Source organism: Mus musculus, chromosome 10 (assembly GCF_000001635.26).
Source record: "Mus musculus strain C57BL/6J chromosome 10, GRCm38.p6 C57BL/6J".
NCBI lineage: Eukaryota > Metazoa > Chordata > Mammalia > Rodentia > Muridae > Mus > Mus musculus.
Window position 1 is genome coordinate 40,628,585 of NC_000076.6, and position 25,585 is coordinate 40,654,169.

The 25,585-nt window shown below is 46.9% G+C and overlaps 1 protein-coding gene across 10 annotated transcripts in view; it reads left to right on the forward strand.

Moving 5' to 3' along the window:
- The first annotated feature begins 1,426 nt into the window (after positions 1-1,426).
- The window catches only part of Ddo (D-aspartate oxidase), a 51,837-nt gene continuing 27,678 nt past the window's right edge, over positions 1,427-25,585 (forward strand). For 2 of the 10 annotated variants that reach the window (NM_001316718.1, NM_001316717.1), the window contains exons 1-4: positions 1,427-1,507; positions 3,022-3,196; positions 4,354-4,462; positions 8,761-8,937. In NM_001316718.1, coding sequence (NP_001303647.1) covers positions 3,025-3,196; positions 4,354-4,462; positions 8,761-8,937 — 458 coding nt within the window. In that variant the 5' untranslated portion in view covers positions 1,427-1,507; positions 3,022-3,024. Of the gene's footprint in view, positions 1,508-3,021; positions 3,197-4,326; positions 4,463-8,760; positions 8,938-10,258; positions 11,040-11,083; positions 12,985-15,361; positions 16,630-18,889; positions 21,348-25,585 lie in introns of those variants that run through there. The other 8 variants (NM_027442.5, NM_001316719.1, NM_001316716.1 and 5 more) reach the window with 8 other exon arrangements.

Here is a 25,585-nt window from a genome sequence, read left to right on the forward strand (position 1 = left end):
TATGCATCTGACCTTTGATAAGGGGTAAGTCTTAAGACCTGAGCCTCCAACCTGTGGTACCAGATACCATCTTCAGGTAGAAGGTGCCAGAATTGAAAGAGAATCCTGCTGAACCGGATGTGTCTGCTGGAGAGTCTGCTATATTGGTTGCTGGATGTGTGTGGAGAAAGAACCCATTCCCCTAGACACAGAACTGTTCCATTTTCTGTGACTTTGGGATTGTGGACTGAAGGGACAATGCCCTTTCTTTTCCATTTTGACACCCAGACAGCCTTGTATAAAATCGTACCTAGCTGAGCTCACCAGAGGCTCATGGCCACATGCAAAAGGAATCATCTTTCTCTCCTTTTCAGATGGGAAGACAGACTGAGACAGCCTCTGACTTGCTCAAGATAAGATAGTGAGGACCCTGCTTTGACAAAGAGGACCTCTGCTTGGCTGAGAGCATGCATAGGGAGTCTGCTACACAGAATGGCCTTTATCACACAAGAGACCATGGGCTTTTCCACATGTCTTGGAGCCTCGGTTTATATCTGTAGAATAAGGAGGATACGTCTCATTTCACAAGAGAATGGTGTTACGTGGTGATACAGTCATGGCTAAAGCGAAATCTCTTATTAGTATATTAACGTGGTTAATATTATTCTATTAAATATTATCTGGGCTGGAGAAATGGCTCAGCGATTAACACATGTAATTGCCAGCACCTTCATCAGGTGGCGCACCACCACCTATAACTCCAGCTCCAGGACATCTGGTGCCCTCTTCTGGCCTCCATGGGCACTGCGTGCATGTGAGAACAACATGCAATAGACCACAGACCAACAGACCACAGCAATTTAAATGTAAAACAAATCTTTAAGATATATTATAGCTATTGTGATACAACCAATTACGTCTCTAGAATCAAATGACTTTCAGGGAGGTTTAATGTGGGCTTTTCCTACTACTGAGCTGTGTGTGTTTCTGAGGAGGTGACACTCAGCAAATACCAGTTCCCTTCTATAAATATTTGGTTCATCCTAACTTATTTTCTGAATAAATTTTCCATCTGCCACCAGGCCGGCATCTCAGCTATCAACAACTCTGAACAATGCGGCAGGGGAAACGAGTGCTTGGTTCTAGCTGGGACTTTTTGGAAGTCAGACAGACCACCCATTTATTTGCCATGCAAACAAATCAGCCGGAGAAACTCCAGGCTGGTGGCAAGCTGAAGTTCTTGAAAGCCAGACAAAGACAGGTCATAGAGGACGAAACTTCCCCTGCAGGCTTGGCAGAGAGGCAGTTCCACAGAGCTTACACGTGCCTCTCTCCTGGGGAGTCAGAGGCAGACACTGTGGCATGGACCAATGGAGGGTAAGCTTAGAGAGAGTGTCCTTAATAATTTCCCCAATGGGAAGGAGTTTTGTTTTCCCTGTCTCTTAGGAGACCAGGCTAACAGGTCACTGGAAAACAAGTGTTGGTGCCAGGACCTCCGGTGGATACCAGACTGCTTTTTCAGAGACAGGTATTTGAATCCTCACTCTTTGCTCTAGGGTCGTTCTGTATGCACTCTGGGATTTTAGGGGTGTGTCTTGGTGGGGTTGGGGCCAGAGATTGATAGGTCACACTATATCAGGACATGCCCTATGTTTCTGGCTCTCTTTCCACTCCACTGGCAGCTGGTTATTCTTAGCCACAGATTGCTTTTCACCCTAGTGTTAACTTATTAGAGCTGTGGCGCAAGGCTGCTAGATAGGCAACTAGTAAGATCATGGCCGTCTGTCTTCTATTACCTCCTCTGGAAACAAGTCCAGGACCTCCCTCTCCCAGCCTTCCCCACTGGACTGTGTCCTGCTGGGAATCTTCTCTTGTCTTTCTTCAACCCTGGCAGTCTGACATCTCAGCTCACCTGCTCAGAAACGCACACGGCTCAGTTGGAGGAGAAGCGCACATTAAACCTCCCTGAAAAGGCTTCAAGGCTCACGGAGTGGGAGTCAAGTGGAGCTAGGGAGGAGGCAGAGAACCACTCATAGCCAGACCTCATGATGTCTGCCATGGCTAACCTCACCTGGCCTGATGCCCTGTTCACTGCCTGTTGCAAGAAGGGATTGTACCAGGGGTGGGTGGGATTTAGGCTAACAACACAAGCAGCTGGCTGAGAGAACTTTACCCCTAAGGAATGGCTATAACTAACTGGAATAATTACGTTTTGTCCACTCTCCTTAATCTGGAATTGAGCCAGATAGAGGGAGTTGGGCATGGAGCACACATAGTAAGACAAAGAAGTGAAGGCGGGCAGGAGGCTGACAGGTCAGCACCAAGTAACAGATTCCTGCTGCCTCTGCGGAGAGCGTGGAGGACACTGACATCTTTGCCCCTCTCTCTACCTTCCACACAAGATGTCAGCCTTGGGGTGCCTGGCGCAGGCGCCTGGTATCTACATTTTCCCTACATCCTCCCACAGGGGATCTATTTGGGAGACAGCCTCAGCGGCCTGCCGTTTACTACTCAAAGAGGCTAATAAGAATTCATTTGGTGCTGTCTTCAGGTGAAGGCACAGAGGCTAAAGGACCGCGGCCATTTCTTCCTGTTATGCAATCATCTGTGGCAGCCAGACATGACCTCTGTGTCTGCTCCCTAGAGTCCCGGGAGCAGAAGTCACAGCTCGGCTGCTTCCCAGGACTAGCTTACCTCCTCAGCAGTCCCTAGAATGTGCCCATAGGGAAAAAGTTAGGCAAGGGCACTATGACTAGAATTCTACCCCCGAATGCCATGTGATTAGTGCTGGTGAGCACGGCAGGCAAACCTAGGCTGATTCTGTTTTGGTAGCAATTGCCCGTAGAGAGACCTCGAAGTTCGCACTGTTATTTATGGAATGAGAGCTTAAAAGGTTGCTGGGCTGGGTCCTGGGGACCCTTTTTCGGAAGGAAGTTTTACTCTGAGAGGCTGCCTGATGTAAGGAAAGAACTTTAGGGTCAGATTTCATCCGGGGAGAATAATGCCCTAAGCAAGGTGGTCCATTTGCGTTTTCCTCCTTAGGCCATGGACACAGTGTGTATTGCGGTCGTTGGAGCTGGCGTGATAGGGCTGTCTACTGCAGCATGCATTTCCCAACTGGTTCCCGGATGCACCGTCACTGTCATCTCAGACAGGTTCACTCCTGATACCACCAGTAATGTAGCGGCTGGGATGCTTATTCCTCACACGTGTGCAGGTGAGAGACGGTACATTTGCAAGATGCTAATTTCACACCGGCCACCAATAGGCATGAGTGATCCTGAAGATGGCCTGGTGTCTCCCAGTCATCTGAGAGTTCCTCCAAACACGAACCTCCACTCTCTCTGTGGCTGAGTGCCTTGGTCTCCTGGATCAGCTGCATTTTCTTTCTGCTGTTGTTAGATGAAGGCTTTGATTCGGTCCCCACATTTCTTCCTTAGACATGATTCAGATCAAATACTTTCTACTCCTATGCCTATCCAGCGGCAGGCTCTTGTGAGGATTAAATGAGCTAATCACAAAGTTCAGAACAGTGCCCTGCACAGAATCAGCCCTCTATCAGCATTTGCAATTACTCCTGCCTCTCTGGCTACCAGTTTTGCTTGACCAGCACTTGAATATGAATTAGGTCACAAAGCTTGCTCGATCCACAGTTGAATTGGAACTGTCTGTTATTTGGGGATGATTGCTGTAGCGTGTGGCTCTTGGCCACTAGTCTGTTGTTTTTAGGTTCAGGGGCAGGAACATGGACATGCATATTAAATCAGCTCTCCACACTGACATAGGTCCTTGGCTGACAGTCCATTGAGGTCTACTGTAATCATGCAATACAGCTATCATTTCTTCTTTATCTCTAAACAAGCAGCCTATCTGAAAGTTATCGAGAGAGTATGGCACTCACATGGGTATACTTTTAATTGATGTCAATGCTTAGTCAGTATTATGGAAATATTTATTGATTCTATAACCAGTGCTTTATTTAAAAGTCTTGTTACTAATATATCCATATTGACCTAGGGTCCCTGCTTGTCACCTATTGTGCTTCCAACCCTCTTATAAAGAGCCTCTCAGGTCTTTCTATTGTCCCAGAAATAAGCCTGGCTGGATTTCCCAGTCATACACCCATTCCTTCTCAGGATGGCATTTTAGGATTATACCTTGTACCAAAGACAAGTTTCTGGCCCCTACGTCTTTTACTTTGCCTAGCCTGTTCCCACTCCATCAGTAGATCATTACAAGAGTGAGTCAGACACATCAGCATGTAAAATTCTGGGAATTCTGTCAAAATGTTCCTCCCTGAGTATCTTTGTGGCAGAAGCATGGTTGCAACCATTCCCTTCATTCCAGCCTTTGCTTTTCTCCATGACCTCTCAGATACCCCGGTACCCACACAGAAGCGATGGTTTAGAGAGACCTTCGAGCATCTTTCTGAAATCGCCAAGTCTGCAGAGGCTGCAGATGCGGGTGTTCACCTGGTATCTGGGTAAGGAAAGGATTCTGAAGTTGTTGTAGGGTAAACAACACAGACATCAGAGGTCAGCAGAACATTTGCCAGCCTTAGGGAGGATTTAGAAAAGACTCCAGAGAACTTGAGAAACACTACTTACAGAATTAGGGGGATTGCTTATTTTTGTTTTGTTTTTAACTGCTATTTCTTGTCAAAATATATTACTAAAATATAGTAGTATATTTTATATAATATAATATAATATATAATATAATATAATATATAATATATGTATAATGTATTGTATATGTCTAATATACATATAATGTAACACATGCATAGTACATTGTATATGTATAATATAATATACTATATTAGGTATAGTATATGTGTAAGTAGTATATAAATTTACATATAGTATTATTACATATAGTATAAGTTTTATATATGTATAATTTTCCTGAAGGAATGTGAAGTGGTTTGTAAATATGGAAAAAACAAGCAAAGGTCCTGAATAGCAAATAAACCCTGAGTCTGGGTATGTGGAGGGTGGCATAGCTGATGGAAATGAGACACAGTCATGGGCAGAGACCTTGGGCAGAGGAGAGTCTAATTTATTTGAGAATCATTAGAAAACAAATGGCCCCCAAAGTAAGTTTTGTGCATCCATCACTGAAGTTGCTTTTGTGGGGAGGGGTAGTGTTGGAAATTGAGCTTAGGGCCTGTGCGTGCTAGGCGTGTGCTCTACAACAGAGCTTTATCTCCAGTCCTAAAACTACCTCTCAAAGCGTCATTTGGAAAATAGTGTTTCTGAAAAGATCTATACGCTTCTATCTGATTGTTACTATCTGATTGGATGCACACTTAAGTGAGGTTTGAGGACATATTGAATTTAGCATTTCTAACGCAGACAGCACTCAAAGCATGATGATTTCATCCTACACTCTCCTAAGCAGAGATTGCTAAATGTTCTAGCATCTTTAACTCAGGTCATCAAATTAATTGGTGTCGTCAAATGACAAAAGACGTTTGTCACCCGTGTTATCCTATGTGCCAGCACTGCCTTCTGAAGAGCAGAGGGTTTTCAATGGCAATTCTATCTTTGTGAAATTAAGACAGGTTAAAAAGTACCAGTCTCGGAACTGGAGAGATGGCTCAGTGGTTAGAAGCATTTTCTGTGCTCATAGAGGACGTGGGTTCAGTTTCCAGCACCCACAACACTTCTCACCACACCCGCAGCTCTGGTTCCAGGAGCTCTGCACTTCCCCCTGGCCTCCGTGTGGCTGCCTACACACAGTTTTCATAAACATTTGCAGACACACATATAGTAAACAAATAATATTGAAAAAACAGAAGGAAGAAAAGTACCAGTCTCTCCATTTGATGCCAGGCCCTGAAGGACGCCTCTTCTAAGTTCATGCGTGTATTGAGTGCACACTTGTGTCAGAAGAATTTCTACTCTCTCTCTCACGCCTTCCCTCACCATAGAACCAACCAGGATGGATGTGAAAGCCTTACTTTTCCAAAGCCCCTAGCCCAGATGGCAGATTTTGCTTAAACATGAAGCATCGACTTCTTTCTATCAATGGCAGGGTCTAGTCTCCCTTCCCAACGTGAGTTATTGAGCCACATTGAAGCATGGCATTCACTGTGTTATGGTCGTGCTTAACTTGTTCCAAAACCAATAGGATTCACCGACACTGCCTCTAAGTAATTCTTAGAAACAGATATGCTCTAATTCTCTTTCCCTTTAGAATTAAGGCTTTTCAAATATCTCATGTATCTCCGATATGACTTTAATCTTCAATTCATTTCTTCAAGAGGACTTTTGACAGCCCTCTCTGCAGCAGGTCTTCTAGGACTTAGGGATTTGGCAATAAGGGACTTCATATATAATAAATGCTTAATGTATTAGTTAGGGTTCTCTAGAGTCATAGAAGTTATGGATAGTCTCTATATAGTAAAGGAGTTAATTGATGACTTACAGTCGGCAGCCCAATTCCCAACAATGGTTCAGTAGTAGTTGTGAATAGAAGTCCAAGGAGCTCATAGTTGCTCAGTCCCACACAGCAAGCAGGCGAAGGAGCGATATAGCGCGACTCCCTTCTTCCAATGTCCTTATATGGTCTCCAGCAGAAGGTGTAGCCCAGATTAAAGGTGTGTGCCACCACACCTTTAATCCCAGATGGCCTTGAACTCGAAGAGCTCCCTGTCTTCAAGATCTCCATACCAAGATCCAGGTCAGAAACTTCTATCTCCCAGCAGATTAGGGTCACTGGTGAGCCTTCCAATTCTGGATTGTAGCTCATTCCAAATATAGTCAAGTTGACAACCAGGAATAGCCACTACACTTAATAAATATGTGTTAAGTGAATTTTGCAGAAGACAGACACAGTCCTGTCCTCAAGTGATTGTGGCCTATGGGGAATGTCCCAAATCTTATTAATTACAAATGAAGCATCAGTTACCAAAGGCTGGAGTACAAAGAGCTATGGAAAAATATACAGAGAGAAGACACTTGCTTTAAAGACTCATCAGAAGCCACGTAAGAAAAAGTGATTCTCATGAGACCCTCAAGAGGAGTGTAAATTCATGCAGATTGGAGCTCAGAGGAGACAGGTCCAGGAAAAAAGAAAGGCACACACACACTGACCTGTCTCATGTGACTGTGGTGTATTGGAGAACTCAAACAAATCCATGGTATTGAACACAATGAGGTAACTGTTCAGATTTGCATTGCAAAGGCATTTTATCTGCAGTGGAGAGACTAAACTGTGGAGAGAGGTGATAGTAGGATACATTGATAGTGAGCAGACAGATTAGTAAACTGCTTAAGAGGAGACTAGATGAGTTCAATAGTTAAGCCAAACCAGAGGCAGGGAGATCTCTGTGAGTTTGAGGCCAGTCTGGTCTGTCAGGGAGACACTGTATCCAAAAAAAAAAAAAAAAAAAAAAAGTGTTAATGATGTGGGGAGCTAAGGATCAAGGAGGGCTCTTCTGGGCACCTGGCAAGATAATTAACATTTTAGACCTGGGCCCTGTTGGAGGTGACATGAGGTGACATGTGGAGGAGGGCCTCAGAACCCAGGAAGGGTTTGCACATTGACAAGGAAAAAGACTTGCCCTGCCCAAGCCATACTTCCTCCTTCTCAGGGTCTCCTCTCTGAGTAAACTGGTGTACTTAAGAGACACAAACTCCGGGATGTCAGCAGCCACGTCTTTAACATTCAGATTGAGTCTTGCTTAGAGCAGGGACAGTGGTCAATTGCTGACAGAAACAGCCCAGGATTTAGCAAGTCCCCAGGCATGGAGCAGCTCCAGGCAGCCGGTTGCAAGCTTTTTTTTTTTTTTTAATCTAAAGTTTTGTTCTTTTTGTTGTTAATTCTTTGAAAGTTTCAGGCAATGCCCTCTGTGGTACCAGCTTCTTGCTAATGACCAACAGTACTGGTGACCCTCCACCCCAGCTGCGCTGTGGCCCCAGTACCCCCTCCATAGTCTCCTCTTGGTGACCCCTTACTTTATGACCTAGAACTTGACTTAAAAGTCACATGCCTGTTTCCTTCCATTATCCAGATTTGGTGATGCATATCTTTAATCCCAGCACTCTTGTTAGTTTCAGGCCAGCCAAAGTTTCATGGGGAGATCCTGTCTCAAAAACAAACAAAATCCTACTAAATAAGATATCATGTTCAAAACCAAGGCTATGCTTTGGATTCCTTGCCTTTGCCTTTTCTCCTTCATGTGAAGAGTTGTGCAAAAACATTAAAAACTTTTCCTCTAAAATACACAGTCTCATTTAAATAGTGGAAATCATGGAAAAACATTTCAGAAAAAAAAAGTCTAGTTTGTTTTGTTTTATTTTGTTTGGTTTCTCTGTGCAATCCTGGCTATTCTGGAACTCACTCTGCAGACCAGGCTGACCTCGAACTCACAGAGATCCACCTGCCTCTGCCTCCCAAGTGCAAGGCACGGACCACCACTGCCTGGCCTAATAAGTACAAAATTTTAAAAGGCATACTATTTATTTTTATTTTTCTGTCATGCTGGGGGTTAAACATCTGACCTGTTGAGTGCTAGTTAGGATTTATTCACCGAGTAAAGTCCCAGCCTTGAGAGTGCTTTATAAACACCCGACGCCTTCAGCTGTGAACGTCTGAAATCTAGCTACTCACTTATCAGAGAATGGAGGGATTCCGCTGTCCCTCTTTGTGTTTATAGGAAGTAAAGTTTTTAAATGCCTTATTGAGTTGTATTTGAATGGAGTTTAGGGAGTTAATGAAAAACACACAACTTCACCAAAACGTAAGGCGCACTTTCTACCTCTGGTGCTTCAGTTGGCAGATATTCCGCAGCGTCCCCGCTGAAGAAGTGCCTTTCTGGGCTGATGTGGTGCTGGGATTTCGAAAGATGACAGAGGCTGAGCTGAAGCGGTTCCCTCAGTATGTGTTTGGCCAGGCTTTTACAACCCTGAAGTGCGAGACTTCTGCCTACCTCCCGTGGCTGGAGAGAAGGTTAGTTGAAATGTCTCTGTGTTTTGTCCTGTTTGACATGGTGATAAATTATTGTACAGCCTCCTAGCTCACGCAGCAGACTCTCTGGGACTTTCTTGTAAGGTCTTGCTGCTCACAAAGGGCCAGGGGTCTATGAACGCATCTGGAGAGTGTTTGCCAGGCAGGGACTAAATCCTTAGCACACTCGTGATAACTTGGTGTCTCATTCATCGCCATTCCCTCAGAGCAAAACCAGTTACTAAAATCTTAGTTTCCTCAGTTAATAAAAAAAATTAAAAAAAGGAGGCATTCGGATAATACAGACCTTTAGTTCTTATGATTGGAAAAATCTTATATTGATCGTGAATTATTGTTTAATCTTTTTCTCATCTTCAGTAAAAATAGCTTCACTGTTTATTGTTGCTAATGTGTGATGGGTGAGAACATTAAAACTGAGAACCTTTCGGAGGCCTGTACTTTACACCTTCAGCCTTTGACAGTTCATTTTGGCTTGGCTTCCGCACATCCTGTGTCCAGCTTGTTAGGAGTCACAGCGAGAGTGTTTTCGTTTGCGACACACCAACAAATCTCTGGCTGATTTTCTTAGCCATTGCATGATGTTTGCGGGGGGGGGGGGGGTCGGGATGGGTGGGGTTGTTAAATATAAGCGCTGTCAGTCCCCAAAGCCGGATGTGATGCAAAGAACCCGAATCTAAAATGTTTGGGACCGGAGGCATTTTGAAATTAGTTTTCTTTTTGTTTTGTTTTTTAGTATAACTAACGAGCCTGGCATCTGGCCAGATGACCAATAGGGGATGGCGTGGGTTACCTGCCCCCTTTTCTTTCATAAAAGGCATTGTGGGACAGAGCAGGGCCTCATAGCAGCCCAAGGGGAGGCCTTCAGGCTGGAGGGAGGTGGGGCAGTGAAGGAATTGGACATCTGGGGCTCACTCTGTGGGCTGGGCAGGCCCAGATGGGCAGTCACACAATCCCTGCTGCTTCTCACACTTGGGCCTGTTCTGTCGCCTCCTACGCCTCTCCCCCACAGTGTGAGCACTCGGTCTTCTGTGTCCTGATTCAAAAGGGAACATTCCTCTCAGTGAGCTTTGGAGCAGTGTCTTCAAAACCCAGAAAAAGCCTATTATTTTATTACAACTTAAATCGTTCATTCGTTTCCAAAACCAGCAAAGGTCATCATACCCTTCTCAAAAATTGCCTAAACAACCCGATACTCAAAAGCCCTCAGAGGCTTAATCACCCATACAGGTAATATTTTATATCTTGGGACAGTAAAGTCACACACTTGGCTGTGTTTTTTTTTTTTTTTTCCTTGCCATCCCAGGAAATGAATCACAGAGACAAGAAGTCTCCTGCCAGGCAGCCTACTTAAATACATTATTCTGAAGGGAGCAGAGTCACCCTGCATTTGACGGCATCTAGAAGGCCTGGTGCTTCCTATCCGCGCTGGAGGCCTGTAATTTAGACCAGCTGATTGCTTCCAGGATGCCAGGCTTTACCCTGTGGCCCACACAGATCACACCGCTGACCTCCCTGCCCACGCTGTTGGCTTTTCTGCTGTTTTTCTGGGCGGGCATTGAATCCCTGAGACTTCCTCACATTCTTTGTGTTCTTCTCCCTGCCTGACACCGGTGATTTCCTAGATTATATAGAAATACACACCTACCCTGCACGTCGCCTAGGGGGCAGGCTGTCCCAGCTTTATGCTTGACCAACTTGCAAGGGCCTTTTCTTGTGTGTGGAGCAGACTCCTGTGCCCCTCTGGCTCAGCCCACACTGGGCCTACTGGAGCATAGCCTGTCTGAAGCATCCCTTAGGGACCGCCACCCCAGCCTATCTTCTGTCCTCCAGTGTCCGTTAGAGGAATATGAGACCGCACAGGCTGCAGACACAGTTGAACGTGCTCACTGTTGTTTTTCCCCGGGTGTAAGCAAGGACGAATTGAGAGAACACTGTAAAAGGCAGAAAGAGGCTGGTGCCTGCTTTTCCTGGCACTGGCGGTAAGCTTTGTAAGGAACAGATGCAGGGTGGGTGCAGTGGCCTCTGCAGGTTTATTAAGGCCTTCGTCTGCTCGGAGGCATCTTCCTGGCTGTATCTTCCTCGCCACCGCTTCTGTGAAGTTAAGGGAGTGTGACTGTTTCCCTTTCAGGCCTGCCTGCCTACAGAACCCCTGGGCCACGCCCATACACCCTCCGTGGAGGGTCCAAAGGACCGGAAGCTGCTTTATACCCGATGTCTGATGTGCTTGGAGTGATTTGTGTGTATTCATGGAGTCGGCCAGGCTGGGGTGGACGGACACTCCCAGAGGGTATAGCAGCAGCTCATTGTCAGAGAGACAGTGATGGCGTCAAGACGGAATTAGACCATATGCATCTGGCGGCTTTGCCAACCTAAAATACATTTTAAAGCTCTAACTCTGGAGCAATGTCAGGCTATGAAGAAACCAGTCTCTAAGACTTGCCAACTGAGACTTTAAACTAGGCTTCTTCTTGTTTCTGAACAAACTGACTGAACATAAGTGACTTTTTGTTTTGTTGTTTTTAAATCTCTGATGAGAAGGTGCTGTTCTTTGGGTTGAGATCTGCGAGTTAGCTTTAAAGCTGACTAACAGTGCACATGCAGAGAGCAGTCCTAACACAACTCGCACAAGTTCGCATCGTCCTTGAGTCCCACCCGGCCATCCTTAGCTCTCTCTTCATCCTCAGTGTGGCTGTTTCTCACCTCTCCACTTCAAACCTGTTTTCCTATGATGCCTAAAAACTCATTCTGATTGACTTTAGAGACTCCTAACAAGGTTGCCTCTATTCATTCTCGAGTGAGAGGAGACCTAACTCCATACCAAGAGAGATGTTTTCCTTCAGATACTGAATGGTTGGGCCAGAGCTCCTGGCAGCTCTAATAAGCCATGTTTGGCCCCATTCTCCACAAGCCAATTAAACAATGGTGAAAAGCAAAGTGGAGCAAACAAACCAACAAAAAGGAGTGTTATTCAGTCTAGCCACATTGTTAACAAAATCCAGTCCACCCTCCAGAACCACACCCACCATCAGGTTTAAAGAGAGGGGAGAGGTATGTGTCACTGAAGCGCTCCGGTCAGGGTGTGGTCTGGGTACCACGCTGTGTCCAGCCGCAGTCTTTTCTGCACATGGTCTAACAAGTTGTCAGGACTGCCTGAATCTCTTTCCAGGAGACACTCAGCCTCTAACACTGGGGTTCAGCCTTCCTCTCTCAGCATGAGATTCCTGGGGGAAAATGGGGTCCATTTTCAACAGTCTGATAGCTAAAGCAAGGGGACAAACGTCTCTCAATTATCTTCGCTCCTACCGGGATCCATTCCACATTCAGCTCTGAGCCCCAATTCCAGGCAGCCTTGCTCGGCCTCCAGCCTCCTCCATTCTATTGGGATGGATGCTCTCATCCTCTGAGGTAGGATGCACCGCTGCCTGAGTGTTGTGTCTGGCCAGCAGATCACAACCTGGGTTCTAGCCTGGAAAGGCATTTTGGAAACCTGGAAGAGAAGAGGGGTTGGGCTGCGCGACATAAGGAAGGAACCAAGACAAAGCTCTCTGCTCAAGGTTCAATTTTTACTATTTCAGCACTCAGTTATAAAGGAAGGGGGAGGTGCCCAATTCCCGCCAAATAATCTTGGAATCCAGTAGCAGGGTGATCACGTGATGGTTTCGGAACAGCAAAGCGGCAGGTTCCAGCAGTAGGCGTGGCAGAAAGATTGAGCGGGAAGCTCCATCCCTGAGCAAGCAGGTTTCAGGCTGGGGGAGGGGAGACTACACCTGAGAAGCCGGCTGGGCATGGGCAAGGTACCAGCCTCCTTCCTCTCCTCTAGCTGCAGAAGTCCTGGGCAAGTAGTCTTCAGGGACATAGCCCCAAGTCTTTTACCTTGTCTCTGACATTGACTTAATCTGCAAAAGGAGTTTTCACCTTATAGCTTAGCAATGCAGGGGCTTACTTGGGTAACATTCTCAAAATAAGGTATAGTCTGTCTCAAAGGAATGTTTGCCAGCTTAGAAACCACATAAAATTTAAATGATTTTCAAATGTCTACTGTTCTTCCTTTTCTCTTCATCAAGTTCCTATTTAAAAATTAGAATGTGTCTCATAGGTTGGTCCAGGTGAGTGGGTTCCAGGGCACGGTCGGGCAGTGCTGTGGGGTGAACTTGCCCTCTGCACTGATCTGTTCCCTCCACCCTGCCCTGCTCTCCCATCCAGAGCTCTCTGCTCCCTCCTGCCAGTCCTCACTACAATATTTCTCCAACAGAGCCCCTCCTTCTGCCTCAGTGCCCTGAGCCAATACAGCTCCCTTTTCCTCATGGGTTCTCAGCCATGGCATGCTCCCTCTACAGGATGGGCTCTCCCTCAGTTGCCAAAGGCCCAGAGGGAACTAGTTGAGTGTTTTTACAGCCCTAGCTTCTGTAATAGCAGCTTCATATAGATAATGATGGGTGGGCAGCATCATGCATGCCCATTCAGACAGCCCGGGCTGACCTGCCTCTGGACATGGACAGCAAGTCTCCTCCATCCAGTCCAAAAGGACTCGGCACAACAAGCCTGGCCAGGCCTTCCAAAATCCCAGCCATCCGCCACCTGGCTCCTCTCCCGTAACATGTTGGACTTTTATCATAGCTCCCAGCGAGGGCTGTTGAAATAGAAAAGAACATTTGCGTTTATTGAATCCTCTCATAGACCTAACTACTCTTTGAGCGGGCCACTCACTTATCCCTGGGCTATTAAGGAAACAAGTTCAGTGAATTTAAGAAAATTACATGAACCCCAAGGCTGAGAAGTCCACTTACCTCCCTGAATTAGAAAATTAACCCTGAGTTCTGATTTGAATGATGGGGCACAGGTCAGAACGTTCAAAGACTAGCACACAGAACCCACAGCCTATTAAAAGAAATCAAAGCCAAGATAGCGTTTAAAAAGAGCAACCACATAAAGCCTTTAAAGAGACAAATGGTTGTAGTTAAATATAAGCAGTACGAGGGTGTGAAGCAGGGCTACCCCCAGGTCACAGAGCTGGGATTGTGCTTTATAGTGACCAACCCTTGAGTGTCTTGTTTTTCTAGGAAAGCAGCCGCAGCAGTTGTGGTGGGTCACAGTCTGATACTTGCTCCTTTCAATTTCACAATGCGCTGAAACCAGGGCCTCACAGCATTATGGCGGAAGAAGCTAGCTTAACAAGGTTGCAGGGACAGCGAGGGGAGATGGCTCGCTCCCCAAGTCTTTTCCTGGTCCTTGTCTGCTTTTAGTCTTTGACAGTGTGTCACACATTGAAGGACTTCTAGTTGTTTTCAGTTCCCGTTACCCTCTCTCCTGCCTCTGCCTCCTCTGTTCAAACGCTTTGTCCTTGCTTGCTTCCTGCTGCTGTGAGCAAACATGGTCAAAGGAACATGGGCAGGAACATGATCATGAGGGAAAGTCAGGACTCAAGGCAGGAGCTGATGCAGAGGCCATGGATGGGTGCTGCTTACTGGATTGCTCTGCGTGGCTTGCTCAGTGTCTTAGGGTTTTATTGCTCTGAAGAGACACTATGACCATGGTAACTCTTATAAAGGAAAGCACTTCGTCGGGGCTTACAGTCCAGGGGTTCAGTCCATTATCATCATTGTGGGAAGGGTGGCAGCGTCCAGGCAGCCACGGTGCTGGAGAAGGAACTGAGAGCTCTATATCTAGATCTACAGGTGGCAGGAAGTGACAATGAGACACTGGCCAGGCTTGAGCTTCTGAGACCTTAAAGGCCATCCCCTCTAGTGACACACCTCCTCCAAGAAACCCACACACACTCAGCAAAGCCAAATGTCCTAATCACACCATTCCCTTCGAGCCAAGGGGGACCATTTTTATTCAAACCACCACATCTAGTCTGCGTTCTTACATAACCCAGGATCTCCCGTCCAGGAATGGCACCACACACATCAGTTACCACCCAAGGAAATCCCCTTCAGGCTTGCCTGCTGATGGCAGCATTTTCTCAATTGAGGTTCCTTCTTTTCAGATAACTCTAGCTTTTATCAATCTGGCAAAACAAAACAAAACAAAACAAAACAAAACAAAACAAAACAAAACAAAACAAAACAAAACAAAACAAGACCAAGCAGCTCACCCTTCCTCCGGACAGCTCCTGACCTACTTTTGTGTATTTTTTTTCTTTTTGTGACCCACTGAGTTTAATTAAAACGTGTGTGTGTGTGTGTGTGTGTGTGTGTGTGTGTGTGTGTGTATGTGTGTGTCTCTCTGTGTGTGTGTGTGTGTAGGTTTATTACTAGAACATGGGCACATTATCACTGGCTACCCCTCTGAAATAAACAATACCTCTTCCTCCAGAAGCTACCAGGGAAAGGAGGGGCCTCATGAGCCCTTCCCTATCCAGGAGGAAGCATTGATGGGCCCAGTCTGTGCCCATCTTTTGCAGGTCACACCGGCTGCTGCCAGTTCACGGTTACAGCAGCTAGAGGATGTCCAGAAGACCGACTCACCGAGCACTCCTCCCCACCTTCTGGCTCGCACACTTTTTCATTCCAGGTTTCTGTGGCATTGGTGCTTATTGTCTTAAACACCACCAAACAGTGTGCTGGATAGAGTCACCACAAAGCACCGACTCATCCCTCTCTCTGTCTGAGAGAATGGCTTCACCTTTAAAGACAGTCCATTAATGTACATCCAACTAACATGATCTTGGCTTCCAAATTGTTGCAAGGAGAGAGCAGAAATTTATGTCCATGAAATAAAAGGTTCTGTTCTCACCTATTTAAGTCACTCCATCATACTAAAACTTTTCATGGTTATTTGTGGTCGGTGCCATGAATGCTTGCCAGGGTCTTTGATTTTCTCGTCCCAAGTAAATGGCATAGCCTTTCACTGGTTTTCTGAATAATAAGCAAGGATGCACAGGGTGAAAATTAGTGCCTGAAAGGACCTCTGGACCGAATGGAAAGAAAATACACTCCAGGTTCGAATTACTGAGGGCTTAGCATAGCTGGCCTTCTGTAAATATTTAGTATATGACTCAAATCCAGAGGTTTCCAGCTGTCCTTTAAATTGCTCAGTGGTGAAATGGTCCCCACAGTGGGAGGAATGTGGCGGTTGACAGACCCATCTCCAGCCACCCTCAGCTGAGCTGCGAAGGCAGCTGTCGGGTCTGTGACGCTGGGGAGTGGCAATGTTCTCGTATACTCTCCTCTACTTGTGGCGTTTTCTAGAAATGAGACCAGTGTCAGAAGGCCAGTTCCTCACAGACCTCAATGCAAGTCTCAGTTGAACTTCCCAGCTAGCAAGTGGGAATAGAAAGCCAGAGTCTTTTCTTGTTGCGTCAAAATCAACAATGAAACTGTGCCACCATTTCCAGCCACGATTATGCTGTCTGGGAGGTTCTGCCTTTTCTTGTGTTTTCCTTCTTGTGAAACCTTTGCTCATCCAGAATGGAGGAGGGGTGTGTTGAGAACTGGCATGTGAACTTCTGCTCTCTCAGAGGCACAGAGGGTACAGGCATCCAAACCTCTGTTTGTGCTGTCAGTCAAGTCGTCCCGGGTTCTCTCTTGAGTGACAGTATACAGGGAGACAAATGTTTCTGTGGTACCAGTCTATTTGTCAGAGTTATCCAGAGATGGAGCTGATTATGGGTTTGTGTGTGTATGTGTGCACCCAAATGCATGCATATGTGTGTGTATATGCATGCACATATCTGTATGTAAAGGCATGGACATGTGTGTGTGTATGTATGCACATATCTGTATGTGAATGCATGCATATGTGTGTGTATATGTATGCACATATCTGTATGTTAATACTTCATTCTTTCAGCTAGCTACACACTCTCCCAGTTCTTTCTCTGGCCCCTGAGAAAGAGCACTGGGTCTTATTAGATTTTGTTCCTCTTAGCAATGTTTTGCTTCTAGATGGCCAACCTGCATCTGTTGAACAGTACTGCCAAGAGTCTCTTAGAGTAAATCCCCTGTATCCTATAAGTAACCCAGGAATACGATTATAAGATTACAGGGGATTAAGATTATGATGACAAGATTACTGGGGTTATTTTTTTTAAATGGCTACAGAATTTCTCCATTCAATAAGAAAAGTCTCTGGGATGGGTGGTGGTAAGGGTCATACAATGATACAAATGAGCTTAGGGCTACTGAGCTACTTAGAAATGGCCCCTGTGGTGAGGTTTTACTCTGTGTGTATTAGCCTACAATTCAACAATGATTATGAGGCTTGGCTAAGCCATTCCTTCTCATTTGGTCCAACAATAAGTGGTCATTTATTCCATCAGTTCTCTGTATTGTTCCTTTTGTAAAAACATCCCTCGTACCTGTGAGTGAGCAGGTGTTTGTGTGTGTGACAGACAGAGATAGAGACAGAGAGGGAACATGGAGCAACCATCTACTAGAGAGAGCTGACAAATCCCAAGGCACATGCAAGAATTAACAGCCTATGACGGAGCAGGAGCAGGAGCAGGAGCAGGAGCAGGAGCAGGAGCAGGAGCAGGAGCAGGAGCAGGAGCAGGAGCAGGAGCAGGAGCAGGAGCAGGATCAGGAGCAGGAGGAGGAGCAGGAGCAGGAGCAGGAGCAGGAGCAGGAGCAGGAGAAGGAGCAGGAGGAGGAGGAGCAGGAGCAGGAGCAGGAGCAGGAGCAGGAGAAGGAGCAGGAGCAGGAGAAGGAGCAGGAGGAGGAGCAGGAGCAGGAGCAGGAGCAGCAGGAGCAGCAGCAGCAGGAGCAGCAGGAGCAGGAGCAGGAGCAGGAGCAGGAGCAGGAGCAGGAGCAGGAGGAGGACCAGGAGCAGGAGGAGGAGCAGGAGCAGGAGGAGGAGGAGCAGGACCAGGACCAGGAGCAGGAGCAGGAGCAGGAGCAGGAGCAGGAGCAGGAGCAGGAGGAGGAGCAGGAGCAGGAGCAGGAGCAGGAGCAGGAGCAGGAGCAGGAGCAGGAGAAGCAGGAGCAGGAGCAGGAGCAGGAGCAGGAGCAGGAGCAGGAGGAGGAGCAGAAGGAGGAGCAGGAGCAGGAGCAGGAGCGCAGGAGCAGGAGCAGGAGCAGGAGCAGGAGGAGCAGGAGGAGGAGGAGCAGAAGGAGGAGCAGGAGCAGGAGGCAGGAGCAGGAGCAGGAGCAGGAGCAGGAGGAGCAGGAGGAGGAGGAGCAGGAGCAGGAGCGCAGGAGCAGGAGCAGCAGGAGCAGGAGCAGGAGCAGGAGGAGCAGGAGGAGGAGGAGCAGAAGGAGGAGCAGGAGCAGGAGCAGGAGCGCAGGAGCAGGAGCAGGAGCAGGAGCAGGAGCAGGAGCAGGAGCAGGAGCAGGAGGAGCAGGAGGAGGAGGAGCAGGAGCAGGAGCAGGAGCGCAGGAGCAGGAGCAGGAGCAGCAGGAGCAGGAGCAGGAGCAGCAGGAGCAGGAGCAGGAGGAGCAGGAGGAGGAGCAGGAGCAGGAGCAGGAGCGCAGGAGCAGGAGCAGGAGCAGGAGCAGGAGGAGCAGGAGGAGGAGGAGCAGGAGGAGGAGGAGGAGCAGGAGGAGAAGCAGGAGGAGGAGGAGGAGCAGGAGGAGGAGGAGCAGGAGCAGGAGCAGGAGCAGGAGCAGGAGCAGGAGCAGGAGCAGGAGCAGGAGCAGGAGCAGGAGCAGGAGCAGGAGCAGGAGCAGGAGCAGGAGCAGGAGCAGGAGCAGGAGCAGGAGCATCTGAGCAAGGAGTGCTTGGGTGTTTAAAGCACAGCTCAATTTGGTATTTGTTTTGCATCTAGATAAAGGAACTCTGTGGAATATTAGAGGAACAATTTGTGATTTTTCTTTGGTTTGGATTTCCAAAGATTAACCACAGGAATCTCTACTGGCCAAGCACAGAGCCCGACTTTGATGCGATGCGGGTGAACCCTCAAAGCGCCCGAAAGCCTTTTGTTCCAGTCACCCTTCATTTCTGGGAAGTGGGTGAGCGGTGGCTACCAAGGCTCACCCCAGTCTCTCTTTCCCAGGATAAAGGGGAGTGGAGGTCTGCTACTCACCAGGAGAATAGAAGACCTGTGGGAGCTGCAGCCATCTTTTGATATCGTGGTCAATTGCTCAGGCCTGGGAAGCCGGCGACTTGTAGGTGACCCCATGATTTCCCCGGTAAGGGGCCAGGTGCTCCAGGCACGGGCCCCCTGGGTGAAGCATTTCATCCGAGATGGGGGCGGGCTGACTTATGTTTACCCTGGTATGTCCTATGTAACCCTGGGAGGAACTAGACAGAAAGGAGACTGGAATCGATCCCCAGATGCAGAACTTAGCAGAGAGATTTTTTCTCGATGCTGCACTCTCGAGCCTTCCCTCCACAGAGCCTACGACATAAAAGAGAAAGTGGGGCTGAGACCCAGCAGGCCAGGTGTGCGGCTGCAGAAGGAGATCCTAGTCCGGGGACAACAGACGCTGCCTGTGGTCCACAACTACGGCCACGGGAGTGGGGGCATCTCTGTGCACTGGGGCTCTGCTCTGGAAGCCACCAGGCTGGTGATGGAGTGTATCCATACCCTCAGGACCCCTGCTTCCTTGTCGAAGCTGTAGCTGACACCAAGTAACAGCAGCTAATCCAGGTGATATGGGTCAAAGCACAATTTAAGGTCCGTAACCGGGTCTCGTAACTTTCATACTGCTTGAACGTTGAGTCTGACCTTCTTTGTTTTTACGCAATGAGTATCAGTAGACTTAGAAAGCTTGTCAGTAATGACACAGAACACAAAGCTCGGTTTTTGTCAAAATATGTGCTATTTAAAAATACTTGTTCTATGGGGTAGATTTGGGGAGGATCGAATGCTAACTTATATGAATGATGTAAGCGATAGGGAGTTCGTATTTTTGGCTCAGAAGCACATAAGCACATAAGAGAAGATTAATGTGTGAGAAATATACTTGGCTCCCTGTCAGCCCTAGAGCTGTGCATGATCCTCTCAGGTCATAGAGCCAACAGAGGAAGTTATCATCCCACTAGATGGGACCACACAGTGTGGACCCCCGGTATTTAACCGAGGGTAGGCAGCAGCAGCTTCCTCACGCCAGCTGGTATTCATGGTAGCTGACAGAGGTGGAGTTGCCCTCGAAGGCTGCGCCAGTTTTGGAGCAACTTTGTGTCTGTTTTGTTGTTTCTGGGACCAAACACCTAACAGAAACAACCTAAAGCATTGTTCATAGCTGCAGCCCATAGCGCCAGGGAGGGCCTTGTAGAACAGAGCTGTTCAACTCACATCTGCAAGAAAGCAGTGTGAACAGGTAGCAGGGCAGATGGGGTGACAGTGTCTAAGCGCTCATTCCCAGTTGTCTACTCCCCGTCCCAACTTTCCTCCTATACCTCTACCATCTCCCAACAGTTCATTTAATTCTCAAATCTGTCCATGGATTGAGTCATCGATTAGGTCATCCATATCTAGAAACACCTTCAGCCCCACCCAAAGGGCGGGCTTTACGTCTGTCTTAAGCAATCCCCTATCTTGTCAAGCTGCCAGGAGGGATTTACCATAGCAATCGTGGAGGCTGCATACTTCATTACCACAAATGATCAAGAGCTGCTGACTGCGCAGTGAATGAGCACTGTTGGAGACTGAATCGTCTATGCGACCTAGGAGCTAATTTGCTAATGGAGACGAAACAATCATTTTTTTAAATGACATACGACACAAAGTGTTCATGTCGCAAGTATTGGGGAGAAAGGGAATATGTCTTGTGATAATGTAAGTTTGAGAATTGCTGAGTTGAATAATTTTACCTGGCTCCCTAACTTCAGGCTACTCAGAACCTTTACCGTCCCGGGTTCATTGTAGGTCCTCGGGAGGGTTTTTGGCCTGGGAGAAGATTGTTCACTGAAGTAAGCAATCCTGGAGCAGGGATGTCATTACATTTTGGAGAGAAGTACTTTTTTGTTGTTGTTGTTGAATAATAAAGCCTGTTTTGAACCTCCTAGGAGTCTTACGATTGGCCATAAGTATAGGGACAGGGCTGGAGAGATGGCTCAACAATTAAGATTGCTTGTTGCTCTTCCAGCAGACAAGAGTTTGTTTCCTAGTGCCCATGAAGTGCCTACAACCTCCTGTAACTACAGCTTCAGGGTTTCCAACATACTCTTCTGGCCTTTGTAGGTACACACACACACACACACACACACACACACACACACACACAGAGGAATTAAATAAATCTTTTAAAAACATTATAAAACTTATGGACAAGAAGCTTGTGTTTGCGTTTTTGTTGAGGTTTCGTGTGCGATTTTGTTTGAAGAGAGCACTGAGCTGGGGTTTCATACCAAACAGTGTTTAATGGGCTACAAAAATTCTTGTTAAATCAAGCAGTCTCATTTCTATTAATTTTCACCAGGGGGCGATGTTGTATCAATCTCAAATAAACCAGAGCATCTGAAAATTTAGAAATGACAAGATATAAAATAAAATAAAAATAAAATAAGGAAGTGTGTGTGATCTCTTCTCTTCTCTTCTCTTCTCTTCTCTTCTCTTCTCTTCTCTTCTCTTCTCTTCTCTTCTCTTCTCTTCTCTTCCTCCTCCTCTTCTTCCTCCTCCTCCTCCTTCTCCTCTTCCTTGTTCTCTTCCTTCTTTTTCTTTTTATTGTGGAGACTAGAGTTCCTATGGCCAAAATTAAACTATTCTGAACTCTATTTAAAGTAGACAAGAAATGCCTGTATTTACATCAATTTAGAACATGTGCACTGCATGGGAAATGTAGCATGAAAAACTGGCATCTTAACATGACAAGGTAACCTTTTTAATGGTTACAAATAAAAACAAAGGGTGTCACTTGATACAGCGGGAGTCTTGTCCCTCACGGGGCAAGTCACATTTTTCATACAATGTACTTTCTCATGCTTCCCCCTTTCCTAGGCAACTCAGACTCTCCTCACTTCCCTATCCCCACACCTTTATGGTCTCTCTCAAAAAACCTAAAACACCCACAAGAACTCAAAAATGAAAAAAGTGTAACCCCCTCAAACCCCCAACAAGACAAAAAAATCCAAAAAACCCCAAAAACCTAAAATAAATGGACAAAACCAAAAAGCCCATTTAAAAAAAAAAGTAACCCAAGCAAAACTCGAAGCTACAGAATTCATTGTGTACGCCTGGGCATGCCGTGGAGTGTGGTTGATATGTGGAGTGCCACACCAATGGAGAACACTGACTTCCACTTTGCCATCAGGTGTCGACTGTAAACAGCACCTTGGGTAGGGGTGGGGACCTGGGTCTACAGCCCCTCAGTGCTGGGACACCATGTGGCTCGAACGTGCTTTAAATGTCTCCTCATCCGGTTCTTGCACCATGTGGATGCCCAGCCTCTGCATTTTGCATCTCAAGTCTCCCACACTCCATGACCTCTTCCTGTTTGCCATTCTGGCTCAGTTTCACACCCATTTTATATCTCTAAAGCTCCACACTGTAAGACTGAAAGATCAGAGGCGTCCTGGCTACCTGCCCCGATTTCATTGTCACTAATTGCTGAAGGCTTCCTTGGTATTTCTCAAAGGATATTATTCATGTTGGTCATGAGCTGCCCTTCTGGGCTGCATCTTAAGATCACATAGGGAGTTAAGGGTGGGGGTGGGGGTGGGGGTGGATCCTGTTGCTCAGCCTTGCTCTGTTACAGCAGAATTTCGAAGACAAGGGGTGAAGGAGGAGGAGGTGCAGCGGCATTAGTGTGTGTTTAGAGCTGTCCACAGGGCTCTGACTGAGCCTTTCCCTTAGAGCTACTGCTGCTGCTATAAGCTTACCTTCCCTCCCATTCTCCCTTGCCACCATGTTGCAGAGCTGGGAGAGTGTGCTGGCTTCAGCAGGTTCATCCTTATGCACTCTGGAGAAGGCGGCCTGTGAGAATTAGCTATCTCCTGTAATGGCTCTCTAGAAATGCTGGAAATTACCTCAACAGCTGGAGGTTAGCTGCTGAGAGACAGCGCCTGTCTGAAAGATGAGAGGTAGACTATACACATGGACAACAGCCTGCACACGTAAGACAACAGAGGTCTGAGCCATGACCTGCAGCCTTCTGTCCAGGGAATCATCCCCCAAGATGCAGCACAGGAAACCAGCCTGCTGTGTGTCAGACTTGCATGGCTCCAATCCAGAAACCTAAACAATACTTCTGTAAGGATTGACACAAAATGCTCAGAGCATGATTGATAACCAAGATCTTCCTTAATTTTGTCTTTCCTTCTAAATTTGGATCAACCCAAGGAATCAAAATATGCACCACTATCCAGTGATTGTGGATGTCTGTCTTTGTGGGCCTGCTTGCCGTTTCCCATGTGGAAGGTCTCCAATCAGCACATTACTGATGCCTTCCCCCTCTTCTATTCCAAAGCTTTCTAACTCCTCTGCCTTCTTTGAGTACCTGCCAAATGCAAGGGATTCAGGCCGACTCCCACACAAGCATTAAAGAACTAGCCCTCATTTTTCTTTTGGCTGGTATATTAGTCAGCATTCTTCAAAGAAATAAAGCCAACATACAGCTCTATAGAGATTTATCATAAGGGGGCCATGACAGATCATGTGATCATGGAGGCTGAGCAGATGGCTCTAAGATCTCCATTTTGCAGATGATGGAACTCTCCACCTTCATCCAGGAAAGCAAGTGGTTCAGCTCTAGTCCAGGCCTGAAGCCTGAGAACCAGGGCAGCTCCAGTCTGGGTGTGAAGGTCAGGAGACAGCCCAGTTCCGGCAGAGAAGAGATTCATCCCCCCCACCCCCCCTTCCATCCATTCAGGCCTGCACTGGCTGTCTCATGCCACACTTCAGAACTCAGTCATCATCTCTGGTCAGTAAAATAGCTCAGTGGATAAAAGCATTTGCCACTCAAACCTGACTGTGGGTCAGAGAACCGTGGTACCAGAAGGAGCAGGCCTGGAGCAAGAGTGGAGTCAAAGCCTGTCCAAACCCTGAAAATCTCATCCCGAAACTGACAGGAGTAGGATCTCTCCCACTCCATTCCTGGGCCTACATGTCCTGGCATATGTAGTCCTGTGCCCCCATCTCCACCCCCATCTTTGCCCCACTTAGCCTGGCAAACTTCCTTTTGTCTTATAAGGTCATGTATTCCTCTTTGTGCAAATGAGGCATTTCCAGAACCCTGGCTCTGACCAATGATATACATATGCCTATAGCCCCTACCCACCCCCAAAGGTTTAAATAGCCTTTGCTCCCCCAATCAACGGAAACAGTTCTCTGAAGCTGTTCCCGCATGTGCGTGTTCTTTGCACACTTGCAGTTGATCAAGATACTGCCTGCACGTACCCAGGTCCTTCTGAGCTTCTCTTCCTCCAATTCAGCCTGATGCACCACAGGCTTCGCTACCCTGAGGGGGAGAAGCAGACAGGGGCCAGCACCTGACAACCGAAGTTCATCTTCCAGGACCCACAGCAGAACCCACAGTAGAAGGAGGGAACTAAATCAAAGGCTCATCTCTTCTGGAGACATTCCCATATCCACACCCATGTCCACATTCGACCAGCTATTTGGGTGCTTGTAACCCAGGCAATTAGCACATGAAATAAACCACCCATAACTGGTCTTTATTTCTAAGAAGATTTCACTTTATGTAAGTAGGATTTTTTACTGGAAATTGCTGCTGTCTGAGAATGGGACACCTGTTTTACTTCTCTGTTTCCAATTTTGGAACACCATTTATGATTTTTTTTTTTGGTGCTTTTTAGACACAGAGGACAACTGATTTCTCTCTTAAATCCCTGCTTTCAAGTGTGGGGCCTTTGTGGCTGAGTGTGTGCCTGCTGTGCTGTGACCTGGGGAACACAGCTACTTTGAGACACTGTCATTGTCAGCATGGCGCTTCTGTGGACAAAGGTTATGTTGAGAGTTTGGGATTTTATTCACTTGGAAAGAAAAGATGTTGAACAGAAAGACCACAGCCCAGCTGTGTGTAATGTATAGAAGATAAGCTATTTTAAAATGACACATATTCCTATTACAGAATAGATGCATTCAGATGAGCTCTCTTTCTCTCTCTCTCTCTCCTCTCTCTCTTTCTGCTTCCCCTTCCCTAACTCTTTGCCTCTTTCCCTTTTCTTTCCTTCCTTCCTTCCTTCCTTCCTTCCTTCTCCTTTCCTCTCCCTAACCCTTTTCTCTTCTTTTCCTCCTCCCCCCCCCCCCCCTTTATCAAGACAGGAACTCACTATGTAGTTCTGGTTGTCCTGGATGTTACCATGTAGACCAAGCTGGCCTTGCACTCACAGAGATACTCTGCCTCTGCCCCTGCCCCTGCCCCTGCCCCTGCCCCTGCCTCTGCCTGTCTCTCTGTTTCCTGAGTATGGGGATTAAAGGCGTGCATCACTATACTCAGCCTTTCCTACAGGGTCTGTAGCAGCCCAGGCTGGCCACAAACACCAATTGATATTTAAGCCAATTTTTCTCAGTCAATTAATAGTTTTTAGAAATAATGGAGAACAGTAGCGCCCTGCCTGCTGGGAGTTGTAGTTCTTACAAACCTGCCACAGTCTCTGCTAATGTCAAAGGTTTGAAATGAACACAGCTTTTCTAGTATTTCCTTCCTCAATCTCTCTCATCTTTCTTCTTGAATGTGTGACGGATGGAGATACTTTTGAAGCCTTTTTCCTCAGGATATCACTCACCGGAGAAAAGCGGATTGAGATGTTTAAATGGTATCTTTCTTCTTGAAAAATCTCAGCA